This window comes from Zalophus californianus, chromosome 7 (genome assembly GCF_009762305.2).
Source record: "Zalophus californianus isolate mZalCal1 chromosome 7, mZalCal1.pri.v2, whole genome shotgun sequence".
In the NCBI taxonomy this organism is placed as follows: Eukaryota; Metazoa; Chordata; class Mammalia; order Carnivora; family Otariidae; genus Zalophus; species Zalophus californianus.
Window position 1 is genome coordinate 55,953,343 of NC_045601.1, and position 17,002 is coordinate 55,970,344.

At 34.1% G+C, this 17,002-nt stretch overlaps 1 protein-coding gene across 7 annotated transcripts in view; it reads left to right on the forward strand.

The window, feature by feature from the left end:
- Positions 1-17,002, forward strand: part of HACE1 (HECT domain and ankyrin repeat containing E3 ubiquitin protein ligase 1) — a 100,671-nt gene that overhangs the window by 80,604 nt on the left and 3,065 nt on the right. For all 7 annotated transcript variants that reach the window (XM_027602685.2, XM_027602686.2, XM_027602688.2 and 4 more), the window contains 3 exons: positions 3,747-3,878; positions 10,628-10,726; positions 11,004-11,074. In XM_027602685.2, the coding sequence (XP_027458486.1) occupies positions 3,747-3,878; positions 10,628-10,726; positions 11,004-11,074 (302 nt within the window). The remainder of the gene's footprint in view (positions 1-3,746; positions 3,879-10,627; positions 10,727-11,003; positions 11,075-17,002) is intronic.

Sequence of the window (17,002 nt, forward strand, 5' to 3'; positions counted from 1 at the left end):
TACAAGAGAAACCTGGTTATCCTTTGGAGTTCTCAGTGGAAAAATTTTCATTGACAACTCTTACGTACCAGAGCGGTAATAAGTGGATAAACTCAGGAAAGAAGCTTTTATATTCAAACAGTAAATTGAATTATGTCAATAATAACACCATTTAGACCGTTAATTACTAAAAAAATAACTATTCCAAATTGTTTTACAAATGTGGCCCAGTTTATTCCTCTGCTTAGAGGAGGGGAAAAAAGAAAGTCTTGTTTTCACTAGTAAAAGTTAACTATTATTTAAGTAAATATGGTTTATTTAGATATCTTTCAAGAAATAATGAAAGAAGATTTTCAAGAAGAAAAATAGCTTAAAAATGCATTTATTTTCAATATCACCACCATTTCTCATAAGAAGACATAATTTAGGTTCAAAGCCTGAAGAGAAGTTAAAATTTTAAGGAAGATTTCTGAGAGATGAATATTATTTACTCCACAAATTCAGAAGACTAGAGATTATTAAAACAAAATGTTTCTGTAAATTCTGTAAATGTTTCTGTAAATTCAGTGTTTTTATGTTTTTCGCTTTGCAGTTTCTTTTTTACTTACCTATTTTATATCAGTTACAAGGGTCAGAGGTTAAGCCAGAAAAAAGTTGCTAAGGCTCTTTTTTGTTGCTGTTGTTGTTTCTATGCTGAAGGTTTCTAATAACGTAACTGCTTCACCAGTACAAGTACTAAGATTCTTTAATATGATTAATTCTTCAATTTAATTATTTGGCATCTGGTATTATTTTATGCCTTCAAAGAATAGACAACAAAACTCAGGTGGGAGCAAACATGACTCCTAGGATATGCCATCTGTTAGGGATAAAAGAAGATCCCCTGACCCAAGTTATATCAATCTCTTGTAATAACTTAAAAGAAAATGATAGTTTAGGTTTGGTTTATGTTTAATGTTTAATTGTGCAAGTCTTTATGCCAGTGTTTTGTGGACTGATTGTCATCTGCATATCCACTGTTTCCTTATTAAAGCATGTAAGATACTTGATGTAGTTATGCAGAGCATAAAGTGTGGGGAGGTGAGTCACTTGGATGCCTGTATGGATAGTGGGAATGCAGCCAGTATATTTCTGCACAGTATGAATAGTCAAAAAGTTAGTGTGTAATAATAGTGGATGTTCATAGTAATAATTGTATCATCAAGAAAATGTTAATTTGTGTTATTCTATTTGAGGATGTACAGTGTTTAAGGAAGCAGGGAAACATTTTAGCTCAGTTGGATTTATATTTTCTTCTGTTAAACACAGTTATATTTCAGCTACATGGAAAACTTTATTTTACTAAACATCTCAACAGGATTTGTGATGGCTAGGATTTTATTATTTTTCTGAGAAATAATTTAGACCAAAATTCATCCACATTTAAATTAACTTAATATGAAAATTGGTATTTGAAGGAGCTGATTTCCACAAATTGGTGTACAGTGACTATGGATCAAAGTTATAGAAATAAATGTGGAAAATATTTGGAATATTAGAATAATATTCCATATTAGAAGAATAGAAGGGAACATGTAAGGAAAGATTAGTATACTTGTAGAAATTAATTTTTAAAAAAAGAATGTGTGAGGAAGTAATAGGAATTAACTGATTGAAAACAGAATGTGTACTACTCTGGTAAATATGGAATGCAATGGCCAATTAAAATTGGTAAAGTGTACTTTGAGCAATTCACAAATATTTTACCTTTTTTTTGAGAGAGAGCACGTATGCACATCTGAATGGTGGGGGAAGGGCGGAGAGAGGCAGAGGCAAAGGGAGAGGGAGAGAGAGAATCTTAAGCATCTGGGCTGAAATCAAGAGTTGGATGCTTAACCAACTGAGCCACACAGGTGCCCCGCAAATCTTTTACTTTTATGCTTTATAATTTAAGGTCTTGAACAATGATTATTGAATAGTACTGTAAGATTCTAAGAGCAAAACCTTTTGGGAAAAAGCTGTTCTTACTAAGGGAAGATAGGGTCTCATATAGCATCTTAAACAGGAGTGAATGAGTGGAGCAGAAAAATTGTAACAGTTGAGTAAGTTTAGGTAGAGCAGACATAAAGTAAAAGATAATGATGTGCTAATATTGAAATCACTCCTGGTTATCACTTGGAAGTGTGCTATATATATTATTTCTTGGACGTGAAAATCTAGTTTATGTTTCTGTTTGATTGTTTGGCACACATTTTTGTCTCCCTCTCTCTAGTAACTACCTAAATGTAGTAACTGATAATTCCTGTACAGTGGAGAAAAACTTGTGGGTGGTAGGGAGTGTGATTTGGGCGTGGGAGTAGACTGAATAGCAGAGATGACAGCTTTCCCTGTGCTAGATTGCACAAGGGGCTATGTGGAGCTTGGGGAGAACTATGGGGAAGCCACCATGACACTTCTATAGCTTTGACATGGATGGCCATGTGGAATTCATAGCCAGTGGTTATATATAACTTTGTAGCTCAGTACTTGTGGGTTTTTTCCCCCCGATGTAGAGTTAGAACGTGGGATGGGGCAGAGCTTCAGATTTAGTGCCCCCTCAAAAAATAAAGGAAGGAACCTAAAATTGGCTTTCTCTACTCTCTTTAGAACATTCATACCTGGGAGGTAAGAACTATATACAGCATATTGCTTTTAAGTCACAAAGTTTCACTTAGATGTAATTTAAAATATATAAATGATAACAATTGATAGAGTTGATTGATAAATATAATAATTGATTCTTGTCTGAGCCAAAATATATTCTTTATTACCAGTTAAATTTTAAGTGACACTATTTTCTGTGATGATGTATTTTAAAATGAAATGTGTAAAAATAGTTTACTTTAATTCAGAATCAAATAACTATGCTTAAGTGACCCATTTTATCAAGTTCTAGGTCTGTATTAAATGCACTTGTTGAATGTATGCATTCATCCGATATTTGTTGAACATTTACAAAGGGCAGCCAGTTTTTTAGGAGCTGGGAATATATACTGGAAAACAAAACAGAGCCCTTGCCTGCAGAGAGGTTACATTCTAAAGAGATAGTTCAGTCAGAGACATGAGAAAGCATAGACACTGAGGCCTGAACAAGCTTATGTTTGGGGAATATAGAGAATGAACAAGGGGGAGAGAAGAAAGAAATGATGAGAGAGCAAAGCAAAGGCTGGGTCATTTAGGGCCTTATAATTTGTCTTTTACTTAATTAAGTCAATGTAGAGTTTTTTTGTTTTGCTTTGTTTTAGGGAGGGAGAAAGGTGCTTAAGTAACTGAGCCACCTAGGCACCCCTCACTGTAGGGTTTTGAGCAGGAGTGATGTGATCTGAATTATATATGAAATTGTATGTAAAATATATATCTATATACTTAATATGGAAGAAGCAGTACAGAGACAAAAATGGCAACTGGGACACCACATGTTAACAGTAATCCAGGTGAAGGTGATGATGATGGCTGGGACCAGGGTAGTAGTAGTGGAGATGGTGAGACAGGATCGGATTGAGAATGTTTTTTGGAAGTAGTTCTGATAGCACTCACTGATACAGTGTGTGAGAAAAATCATGGGTGATTGATTCCTAGGATTTTGGCCTAAGTAGTTAGTGATTGGTGGATTACGGGTTTACTGAGCTATTTGAATGATGGTGCCAAATTAATTCTAAACCTTTACCTCTTAAATGAGAAATGATTATATCAACAATATCTTAAGTGTGTGAAATTGAAAAAAATCACTTTTTTTTTTTTTTTAATAGGCGGAGTATGTTCAGCTTGTTACTGAACTTCGAATGACAAGAGCCATTCAGCCTCAGATCAATGCTTTTTTACAGGGCTTTCATATGTTCATTCCACCTTCCCTCATACAGCTTTTTGATGAATATGAATTGGTAAGGAAAAACATCAGTTCATTTGTGGTTACAAAACAACACAAAACTCCAGTTGCTATAATTCAGAAATAATTTTGGAGTACTATGATAAAATAATGGATAATAAGACATTATAGTTTAATGTTCATATTTAGAGATTTCTTACAAGATGTGTGATTGTGCTTCTCTGCTTAATAACCAGAGTATCAATTCCTTAGTGTGAAATGAAAACAAAAATGGAATACATTTTCAAAGTATTTTACATGGGAGATGTTGAAGGCCAGTCTTCTCAAAAGCAATAATCATATTACAGTTAACCCTTGAACAACACATGTTTGAACTGTGTGGGTTCAAACTTAAACATGGATGTTTTACAGTATAACACTGTAAATTTTCTCTCTTCCTTTTGTTTTTTTTTTTAAAGATTTATTGAGAGTGAGAGAGAGCTGCACATGCATGCAAGTTGGGGAGGAATAGAGGGGGAGGGAGAAGGAAGAAGGGAAAGAATCTAAAGCAGACTCTACGCCAAGTGTGGAGCCAGAAGCAGGGTTCAGTCTCACAATCCTGAGACCATGACCTGAACCCAAACCAAGTCAGATACTCAACCAACTGAGCCACCCCAGATGCCCTTTCTTTTTCATTTTGTTAATAATATTTTTTTTCTCTAGTTTACCTTATTCTAAGAATAGGCTATGTGTAATACATATAACATACAAAATATGTTTATTGTTTATGTTACCAGTAAGGCCTCTGGCCAACTGTAGGCTATTAGTAGTTAAGTTTTGGGGGAATTCAAATGTTAGCACGTGGATTTTGACTGCATGAGGTCAGAGTCCCTAACCCCTGCATTGTTCAGGCAAGAATCAACTGTACTTCTGAATTTTTTATTTGACCATATGAGGTACAAGATAATGATAACTAACTTCTTGTCATTTTGAAAAGAAGAATTAGGGGGTTTTTCCTTTTGTATTTGTTTAATTTTCTCTAGCTTCTTATTTACCATATATATAATTCTGTCATTTTCCATTTTAAATCTCTGTGGAGTCCTTTCTTTGTCAGCCTCTAGTTTCTAATAAGTGTTTTGCACTTTTAATTTGCCTGCCTTTTACTATGGCCTAACAGGATTTCTAATTTTATATGCTTTATGTTTACATTTTCCCTCATATCCTTTTTCTCTCTTATGATTGGTAATAAATTATTTTCAAACTCTTGAGTTGTCTAACTCCTTAATTAAACACAGTATTTTTTTTTTAAAGATTTTTATTTGAGAGAGAGAGAGAGTGAGAGAGTACATGAGCAGAGGCAGAGAGAGAGGGAGAAGCAGTCTCCCCACTGAGCAGGGAGTCCAACGTGGGGCTCAATCCCAGGACCCTGGGATTGTGACCTGAGCCAAAGGCAGATGCTTAACTGACTGAGTCACCCAGGTACCCCCACTGTTTTAAATAGAGTATAGCTAATTTTTTATTTAAAAAGGTATAATTTAGAATAATAAATTTTAGATCAATGGAAAAGTATCCTTTGGTTTTTATTCTTTCCCATAAAATTAGTTTTACCCTATGCTTTTCACTTTAAATAAAACTTTGAATAAGTACACTGGTTTATACCTCTTAATTTTTACATAATATACCACTATTTTTGGCTTATCATTCATAGTATATCTTAGTATAGTAGTGAATAAAATTTGCAAGTTAATTTTGAAGTCCATTGTGACTTAGTTTCATTAAATGTCAGTTTTGAGGGTTTTTTTTTTTTTTTGCTTGCATTTTTAGGTTTAAGATTAATGGTTTTGTTTAGTATAGACTTGTCTAGTTTTTGCATAGCAGTAAGTTATTTTTAGCATTTAAAAATGGAGGAGTACTTATGAACTATTATTAAACATGATTGAAAGCTGACTTTTTCCTGTACTATACTTGTACTAAATTGGCCTTGTGACGTTCAAAACAGAATTTTACAAAAACTTTGCCTCCTAATTTACTGATACTGTAGGTTTTATGATATCGATTCACAGTGTATGTAGAGAAGAGTATATACATCATAAATGTATAGTTTGATGAATTTTTACAGACTGACTGCACCCATAAAACCAGCACCCAGATCAAGAAACAGAGAAGTCCTAGCATCCCAAGATGTCCACTCCTGTCGTTTTCCAGTCACTATCCCTCTTCATGCGGAACCGCTCTTCAGACTTTTTTTTCCCATTAACATTATTTTACTATTTTTCTTGTTTTTACATTTATTTAAATTCAGTTAATTAACACATAGTGTATTAGTTTTAGGGGTAGAGTTCAGTGATTCATCAGTCTATTTTTTTTTTAAGATTTTATTTATTTAGTTTTTAGAGAGAACCTGAGAATGGGGAGGGGCAAAGGGAGAGAGAGAATCTCCAGCAGACTCCCTGCTGAGCATGGAGCCCAACATGGGGCTCCATCTAATGACCCTGACATCTTGACCTGATCCAAAAACAAGAGTCCAATGCTTAATGGACTGAGCCACCCAGGCTTCCCCTTCTGAGTTCTAAAAATACCATAGACTAGGTTTCCCATTTTTGAACTTAATGTAAGTGGAACAGTCACCTAGAATAGATCTGCCTTCCTTAGCTCAACTTTTTGTGAGAATTGTACATATTATTGCATGAAGCTGTAATTTGTTCATTTTTATTGTATTATAGTATTTCATTGTGTCAGTGTATGTGTGTATGTATATATATATATGTAGAGAGAGAGGTCTATTCTATTCTTGATGAACATTTGGTGGGTGTTATTTTCAGCTTTGGGTTATTTGAAATAGTGCTGTTTCAAACATTCTAGTACATGTCTTTAGGAGGATATATGTATGCATTCTTGAAGTGGAATTGCTGGGACATAGGGTATACATTTATTCTATTGTAGTAGATATTTGCAAATAGTTTAAGTGGTGTGTCAGTTTATATTCCCACCAATAGGTATGAGAGTTCTGGGTATTCCATATCTTCACTAGCACTTGGTATTTTCTGTCTTTTTCATTTTTACCATTTTTGTGGATCAGTAGTGGTGTTTCATTTTCCTAGTGTGTTTATGTGTTCACTGGCCACTTGTACTCTGTTTTTAAAAGTGTTTGCTCAAGTAATTTGTCCATTTTTCTATTGTGTTTTCTGGTTTTTTGTTACTGATTTATAGGATTCTTTATAGGAGTGTTTGTTATTTATATATTGTGCATATCTTCTGCTCTGGTATCTTTTAGTGAATAAAAGTTTTTAGTTTTAACACAGTTCAGTTTGTTACTTGTTTTTTCCTTTTTTAATGAATGGATCTTTTTTGTGTCCTTTTTTGTGTTTTAGAACCTGTTTCTTATTCCAAGGTCATGAAGGTGTTTCCCCATGTTTTCTTCTAAAAGCTTTCTTTATTCCTTTATCTTTCATATTTAGGTTTGCTACAGTTAAGTTTTCAGTTGTGGTTTTATTAGAAGTTAGGTCAGGATTCCTCATCTTAGACTCTGGCTTTACTACGTTGAGCTGATTGAGATGGAGGGATTATTTGGGAAGAGCAGTGTTGTCAGCATGATCCTGATTTATGCAGTGATGAAAATTATTATTAAAAATGCAGTATTTGCCAAGTACTTTATATTGATTAACTTTTAAAATTTTCACAACAGACCTCTGGTACAAGTACAATTTTCCCATTTTATAGATGAGGAAAACTAATCCAAAGAAGGTGCAGAACTTCCTCCTGTTCATAGAGTATGTGTTAGAGCCAGACTGGGAACCCATGTTCTGTGACCTAGAGCCTGGTCTGTCTTCATCAGTATTGCCAAACTCTCTCAGAGGCATAAGTTATAAATGGGACTTGGTTTTAGAACCTTTTGTATGACTTTTTTTATGTCTTTCATAGGAGAGGGCTGTGCTACATTAGGATAGGAAACTTTTTAAAAAAGTTGGCACAGACATCTAAGCTAGATGTGCATCTGGTATTAACACATTGAGGCATATGAACACTGGGTAAGCTAATGACTGTGAACATTTGCATGGCTCCATAGCTGGCCGTTCGCATGGGATTTATATGTTATAGCCATCTCCAGCAGACTAATTCATTTATTTTGTCATATTTTTAAAAAACAATAAATTATTGATTGCGACTTGACATCCTCTTGCTATATGTTCTTTTTATTGTGGAATTCCATTTCATCTACTTGTTTTTAGTCAGTGTAATAATTTTTTTTTTGCCCAGGTGTTAAGTGGGATAATAAAGATCTTTCATCTTCACAAAAGTCATAATAATATGATATTCATGAAATGCTTCAAATTTCTTGAGAATATAGTCTCATTTTTATTCATAATTATTAATAATGAAAGCGTACTTAACATTATTAAAAGCTTATCTTCCCCAGTCTAGAAGGGAAGAGGATTAAACAAACTCTCATGGCTTGTAAGAAATGTGTAAAATTCATCCCTACTCCCTTTAGGCAGATCTGTATCAGTGTCTTGCCAGGGAACAGAATTTCCCCAGATGGCTCAAATCGAAACTTTAACAAAGGGACTATTACAGAGGTGTGGCAGTGTTAAGAATAACAAGAGTATGGTGAGGCATCCAGAGACTAGGAACTGTGGAAAGCTTTATCATCCGTAGAATTGAAGAGACAGGTGGAGGAATTACAGTAATCCCTCCTTATCAAGAGGAAATCTGTTCCAACACCCCCAGTAGATGCCTGAAACCATGGATAGTACTGAATCTTGTATATTCTATGTTTTTTCCTAAATATACATACTAGGGTATAGTTTAATTTACAAATTAGGCATAGTAGGAGATTATAGGATTATATAATACTATAATAAAAGTTATATGAATGTGGTTTCTCAAAATATCTTACTGTGTGGTACTCACCCTTGTTCTTCTGATGATGTCAGATAAAATGTCTATGTGATGAGATGAAGTAAGGGGAATGACATAGCTATCATGACCTAGCGTTAGGCTACTCTTGACTTTCTGACGGTATATCAGAAGGAGGATCATCTGCTTCTGGACCACAGTTGACTGGTAACTGAGACCACAGAAAGCGAAATTGTGGGTAAGAGTGGGGAGCTATTGTATTGCGAGGACCCAGTGAGAGCCTGAAGTACCAATGAGGGGGAATCTGATAATAGCTATAGTTGAGGATACATGGCTACTGCAAAGATGTGCTGAAGCAAAGTGGCAGCAGAAAATATCCTCACCTCCAGAATCCTCCCTGTTTCCCAGTGATGGAACCCAACCTAAAGCTGATAGGCAAGAAAGCCAGTCTGTAAGAATTGGTCTCCTGGGGCTCAGAATAGTGCAAAGAATGGTGGAGAATATATTTGGATTGTTAAAATGGAGACAATCAGAATGTCCATCTAGTAAAAGTATTTTATAATACTATGGAAAGGAGGATTAAAATACACCCTAGGCCAGCAGTTCTCAAACTTTTTGGCTTTAGGACACCTTTACAACAAATGTTTTTGTTCATGTGGTAACGTTATATTAATTGATATATATTGCATTTGAAATAAAAAATGTAAAATATTTACTTAATGTAGAAATAACAATCCATTACATATTAATATAAAGAGCATTTAAAAATTGAAAATTGCATTTTCCAGGATAAAGCTAAAAATAGTGGGAAGAGTGGTATTGTTTTACATTTTTGTAGGTTTATTTAATATCTACTTAATAGAAGACAAGTGGGTTCTCATATCTGCTTCTACATATAATCAGTTGTAATATGTTGTTTGCTTGAACTAAATGAAGAAAATCCAGCCTCAGATCTGTTGGAAAAGGGAGAACCTTGTAGACTCTGAATAGATCTTAGAAACTACAAGAGTTGTCAGAGCCTCTTACTAGCCTTCATTAATTTTCTTCAGAGCACACTTCCGTACTAGTCAGGTGTATGTATGAGTAGTTGTAGGAGGCATGATTTTGAACCACATTGTATCTATGTCTGTGACAACAAACTCTTCTGATCTGGCTTGTCAGTATTTGGTTAAGTGTAGTATAGTCATTGCCTTATCTGTCTGTGTAAACACATCCAGTCGTGAGATATGGGCTCATTGAGCCATCTGGACAAGCTCTTTCCATGTTCTCTTTTCTCTTGGAAAACATAATGTTAAGTATTTTTGACATTCTTAATTTCATTTTTATTTATTTGATTAATACTGTGTGTGATGATCTTCACATAAAAAAAAGACTACCAAAAGTCATTAGGAAATTGCATTTTTTTCTCACACTGGGGAATGTTGGCTTTAGAGGATCCAAATCATTCCGAAATAGAGTTCTTGAAAAGCCTGAATCTGTTCTGTTTTTTTAAAAACAACTATTTTTATTATTTTACCGCTTTTTATTATATTACTTCTTTTTCCTAGTGACTAGAGTTTCTTGATGATCTTTTCCTTTGCTTAACCCAGGACTTACTCAGGTCTTTGTTATCATTTTCATGTTGAGCATATGGTCTCTTTAGAATTTAACAAATTCATACAATTAAACATAAACCAAATATAATAACATTCATAAAATTGCTGCAAATGTAAACTTGTTGCATATGTGTTTATCTATTTGTCTCATTTTTTAATGAAATTGTATCATGTGGAGACATTTCCACATCTCAGCAATATTTGAGATTATCAATATGAAGAGTTCTTGTTATTGGTGACATGCAGAAACTGTCACAAAAATAAGTCAGCTTTACATGAGATTAGTTTCTAATTAAGGCAAATTTACTATTTTAATGTAATAGCTTTTTTTTCATAATGAAGATTAATGAAATACTTTTCTTCTTCCCCAAAGGAGCTACTCCTTTCTGGCATGCCAGAAATTGATGTGAGTGATTGGATAAGAAATACAGAATACACAAGTGGCTATGAAAGAGAAGATCCAGTTATTCAGGTAAAATCTCCCTAGAGCTTAGAATGAAGTTAAGTTTGCCATTTAATTTTATAAGCTTTTCAGCACTATTGGATGAAAACCTACATTAATTAACAAAGTAAAATTTTTCCCTAAATTCTTCTCCTCGGAATATTGCATATGAAAGCTTTGTATGAAAGCATTTTTGATAAATGAGTTTCATAGAATAAAATATGTTTATGAATATTACATATTTCTTGGGTATTAAGAAGTCTACAATTACTCTGAAATATGAGTTAAATTTTTTTGTTGTTGTTAGTGGTTCTGGGAAGTTGTGGAAGACATTACTCCAGAGGAGAGAGTTCTTCTCTTGCAGTTTGTTACTGGCAGGTAAGAAGTGTTTTTATGCTAATGTGGAAAGAATTTAATGTGTTGCAGTTTTGATGGCTTAAACAACCAAAATGCATTACAACTTGGAACTGTCAATTTCCACTTCCCTTTCCATTTTTTAGGTATTAAAGATTTATTTAGCCATTAACGATAAAATATGTGGTAGTGCTCAAATGTTTATTTAATGTATATTAATGTATAAAAAAGTAAACTGTTCCATTCAGGACAATCAGCATATATATTGTATTTTATAATTTGGCAATCTTTTCATTCTGTAGGTAAGTCAATGGTAGTGCCAAATTTTTAATATTTGTGTGTTGCTGGACAACACACACACACACACACACACACACACACACACACACATACACATACACATGACACATAATATCCGTACTCAGCAGTTTTTCTCCAGTTCTTACCAACTTTTTTAAAGATTTTCTTTATTTACTGGGGTGCAGAAGGAGAGAAGGATCACAAGCTTACTCTGTGCTGAGTGCAGAGCCTGATGTGGGGCTTGATCCCACAGCCCTGCCTCTGATCATAACCTGAGCAGAAACCAAGAGTCGGAAGCTTAACAGCTGAGCCACCCAAGCGCCCTTCTTACCAGATTTTAAAATCTCAAGATTCATGGCCTAAAAAATAATTTGTGATACCACATATCTTTGAAAAGTCTACTTTTGGACTGATTAAATACCATAGATACTAGCAAACTAGATGATTTTAACCTCCTTTAAGTTACATTTCTGAAAGATGTTTAAAAAAAAATCTGATTTTCATTCTTAGCATCTTAGAATTTCATCTGTGCCCTCCTCTTTATGGAAATACAGTTCATTTGTTCCATTATAAATGTACATGATTCTTCTAGAAAAGTTGGCACACATAAAATTAAAACAAATAAGGAACACTACTCCCTGCCAGCAATAACTATTATAAACAATTTGTGTATTTACTTCTCTATTTTTTCTATTTTAAAAACATAATTGTGAGTATATCTCTATAAAATATATATGTAAAGTCCAGTATTTTCTTATCTTTTTCTTTTTTAAAGATTTTTATTTATTTATTCATGAGAGACAGAGAGAGAGAGAGAGAGAGAGAGGCAGAGGGAGAAGCAGGCTCCCGCTGAGCAGGGAGCCTGATGTAGGACTTGATCCCAGGACCCTGGGATCATGACCTGAGCCAAAGGCAGACACTCAACCATCTGAGCCACCCAGGCGCCCCAGTATTTTCTTATCTTAAAAGTAGTCCATAACCATTATAGAAAATTTGGAAAATGAAGAATATAGATAGAAGAAAATGAAAATCCATTAAGTAATTCCACTATTCAGAGATAATACTTTAACATTTTGCTTTATTTTCTAAGTCCTTTAACTACATAATTAGAAAAATAGTTGGAGTCACACTATAATCTAATTTTACACAATAAATAAAACATGAGTATTCATTCAGGGTACCTGACTAGCTTAGTTGGGAAAGCATGAGGCTCTTGATCTTGAGGTTGTAAGTTTGAGCCCCATGTTGGGTGTAGAGATTACTTAAAAACAAAATCTTAAAAAAGAGGAGAGAACATGAATATTCACAGATTATAGGCTAAAGATATGAAAGAAAACCTTGGTTTAGTGTTGTACTATGGTTTTTTTGGCTTCTTAATGCCAAGAAATACCCAGAGATTTGGGTAATTTAATGAAAAGAATTAAAAGTTATATATTCTATGTAGGAGGATTAGACAATTTCAATAAAAAAAATCACTTCTAATCTTAAGTGTTTGAGATTCCAGAATTTCTCCCGCATACATAAATTTTTTTACTTTTTTTTTTTTTTTTAAGTTTTATTTAAGTAATCTCTATATCCAACCTGGGGCTTAAACTCATGACCTGAACAAGAGTCTCATGCTTCTCCAACTGAGCCAGCCAAATGCCCCATAAATTTCTACTTTTTAAAAACATTGTTCATCTTTTATAACTTTTGAATTTAGCCATATATTATTAAAAATTTTTCCATTTATAGATCATTTTTTCATGGCTACCTATTCTTCAGTTTATGGACCTTCCTTCATCGATACTGTCCTTAATTGCTAAATTTTCCTATTTATAAATAATGCTAAACAAATAAGGAATTCTTGCACTTATACACTTGTGGGCTAGTTTGATTATTTATATAGCAAAAATTCTTAGAAGGGAAATTTTTGGATATGAAAGTATATAAATTTTTATAACCTGATACATATTGTTCATTTACCCTTCAGAAAGATACCAGCATTCATATCAACAGGGAATGATAGGGCCTGTTCCTTTTACTCTCAGTACAGGATGTAATCATTTCTTTTTCTTTCTTCTTTTTTTTAAGATTTTACTTATTTATTTGAGAGAGAGCATAAGAGACAGCGAGAGCACAAGTGGGGGGGAGGGGCAGAGGGAGAAGCAGGCTTCCCGCTGAGCAGGGAGCCCAGTGTGGACTTGATCCCAGGACCCTGGGACCATGACCTGAGCCGACGGCAGACGCTTAATGACTGAGCCACCCAGGCGCCCTCATTTCTATTTTTATATAATTTTTTATTTATATAATTCTTCTATATTTATTTTTATTGCCTGTCTTAATTTTTAGGTATTCTATTGTCATTTATTTATTTATTTTTAAAGATTTATTTGAGAGAGAGAGCCAGGGGAGGGGCAGGTGGAGAGGAAGAGGGAGAAGGAGAGATTCCCAAGCTGACTCCCCGCTGAGCATGGAGCCAGACACAGGGCTTGATCTCATGACCCAGGGATCATGACGTGAGCTGAAATCAAGAACCAGATGCTTAACTGACTGAGCTACCTGGGTGCCCCTATTGTCATTTTAAAAAATTCAGTTCTAAATGTTATTTATGTGGGACATTAACTCTGCAAATACTTTTCCCAGTTTATCATTTGCCTTTTAACTTCATTAAGTTAAATATGCAGATTTCCATGTATTTTCAATTATAAATTTACTTTATAAAATGTATAAAATACGAAGTATTAATTTTGTAAGTTGAGTATCAGTACTTTTCTTTGTAGTTTTTATAAATCCTTCCCCACTCCCAAGATTATATGTTTATCTACATTTTTTTTCTGTAACTTTTTATAGTTCCTGTTTTTACTTTCCAATTTTTAGGCCATCTGGATTTTATATTGGTCTGTGTATTGAGGTAGGGCTCTTACTATTTTCTAAATGATTTATATCTAAAAACCATTTAATGGATCACTATATCCCCACCACCATGATTTGGTTGGTATGAGTCTTTAAAGTGCAGATAACAATTAGAATTACTCAAGTTCTCTGGAACTAAAAATGTCTGTTAAGTTGCTGCTCTTGTAGAATAAAAAGCTCTTGTATTTGTAATACACAGTGCCTCTCCCAGGTCAATCATATAGTCACTGTTAGCAGTACTGAAAAGAATTGCACTGTTTATTATTTAACTGGTCATGAAGTGTAGCTCGTGAATCCATTTAAACTGAGGTGAGGGATGTGAGTAAAACATAGAAGCCAAGGAAGCTAAGGGGAACAACACAGAGCTAAGCTTTCCCATCATGCCAAAGAAGCCACTCAACACTTAAGTCTACAGAGCCCTTGTTTTGAATTCAGACTGAGTAAATTTTAAGCTTTTTTAAACCTTAACTTTCAATTAATTAGACTTAAGTTGTAGGTATAGTATTTGCCATTCTAAACTTAGTTTGTATTTTTTTTTTTAAATAGCACTTTCTGGAAAATTCTGATTATCTGTTTATATTTAGATATTAAAATTTCACTTACTCTATGTCCATAGTTTAGTTTAGTGCAACCTTACTGGAAAGTCAAATGTGGTTCCAGTTATTAGAACCAAGAATCAATGCCAAAAGTAATTTTTAAGTATTTTATGTTCTAACATTATTTTGTTGGTCTATAAGATCGTCTTAATTAAATGACTTACTACGCTGTTGTTTCGTTACCCCTTAAGAATAATGAAAATCAGACTTGGTGATTTCTTTGTGTATATAATAGAAGTATGTCATTTTATTGACTGTAATTTTACATTGTATAATTCCAAGTGTCATAATATCAACCAAAGACCATTTCATTTATTTTTCTCATACATACTTAAGCTTGATGAGCCATGATCTTAAGATTCACTGATTATTCAAGTATGGAGCCGAGTCATATTTGTTTGTAGTTTAGAAGAAGAGGAATAAAGTTTCAGAGATTATTTGTGAATATCAGTTTACAGTATAATTTTAATTTAGATCTTAAAATTGGGAAATCTTTCGATTTTTAAGCTTATTTTTCAAAATTTGGTGACATGAAAAACATTAGATTGATCATTCAGATGTTGAAATACTGTATTTAATTTGTGTAAGAATCGGTATCAAGTCTCATTTTCTCATCCTACCCTGATAAAGTGGTGTACTTACTTTTAATTCTACCTCTACAGGAAATTTAGAACAGCTTGGCTTTTTATCCCTTTTCATTTTTGGTTGCCTTTTTAATAGGCATAGACTAATGTTGAATTTTATTTCAGTTTACACACATGTCCAGATCTTCTTTAGCTACTCTTTTGCCCTAAGTAGGAATTGCTCATGCAATTAGTGTTTATTAACAAGACTTTTAATACTCACTTGGATTTCTAAGGTAAGCTCAAGCATTTCATCAGTAAAGCATTTAATAGCAACCAAACAACTTCCCAGCTATAAAATAAAACTCTTTTTTAGAGATTTATTTATATTGGATTGTTATTTTTTCCCCTGTGAATGTATACATATTATTTATGATTTTATATTTTTTAAAGATTTATTTATTTATTTATTTGACAGAGAGAGAGAGAGAGAGAGAGAGACACTGCGAGAGAGGGAACACAAGCAGGGGGAGTGGGAGAGGGAGAAACAGCCTTCCCGTGGAGCAGGGAGCCCGATGCGGGGCTTGATCCCAGGATCATGACCTGAGCTGAAGGCAGATGCTTAATGACTGAGCCACCCAAGCGCCCATCATTTATGATTTTAAACAGAAAATTTTGGTGCATTTTCCCACAGTTTTTACAGTGTATGTGGCAGAAAGTACATAACATTTAACATTTCAACCATTTTTAAGTACAGTTCTGTGACATTAAGCACATTCACATTGTTGTGCAACCATCACCACTATCCAGCTCCCAAACCTTTTTATCTTCTGCAGCTGAAACTGTACCAATTAAACACTAACTCTTCATACTCCCTCCCTCTAGCCCTAGGCAACCAGCATTCTATTTTCTGTCTCTATGAATTTGACTACTCTAGGTATTTCATATAAATGGAACCATACATCATTTGTCATTTTGTGACTGGCTTATTTCACTCAGCCTAGTGTCCTCAAGTTTCATCCACATTGTAGCATATGTCAGAATTTCATTCCTTTTTAAGGATAAATAATAATCCACTGTATGTATATACCACATATTGCTTATTCCTTCATCCATGGATGGTCACTTGAGTTGCTTCTACCTTTTGGCTTTTGTGGATAATGCTGCTATGAACATGGATATACAAATAATCTTTTTTAGTCTCTGTTTTCAATTCTTTGGGCTATATACTCTAATTCTGTGTTTGTTTTTTGAGAAACAGCCATACAGTTTTCCACAGCTGATGTAAATTTTACACATTCCCACCAGCAATTCATAAGGGTCCCAGTTTCTACATATCCTTTCCAATACTTATTATTTTCTGGGTTTTTTTTTTTTTTTTTTTTAGTTTTTGTATTTTTTCTTTAAAATGGTCATCCTAGGGGTGCCTGGGTGGCTCAGTTGGTTAAGCATCCGACTTGATTTTTGGCTCAGGTCATGATCTCAGGGTTGTGAGATTGAGAGCCCATGTTGTACTCCGTGCTCAGTGGGGAGTCAGCTTGAGATTCTCTTTTCCTCTCCCTTTGCCTCTCCCCCCTGCACACACTCTCTCCATTGAA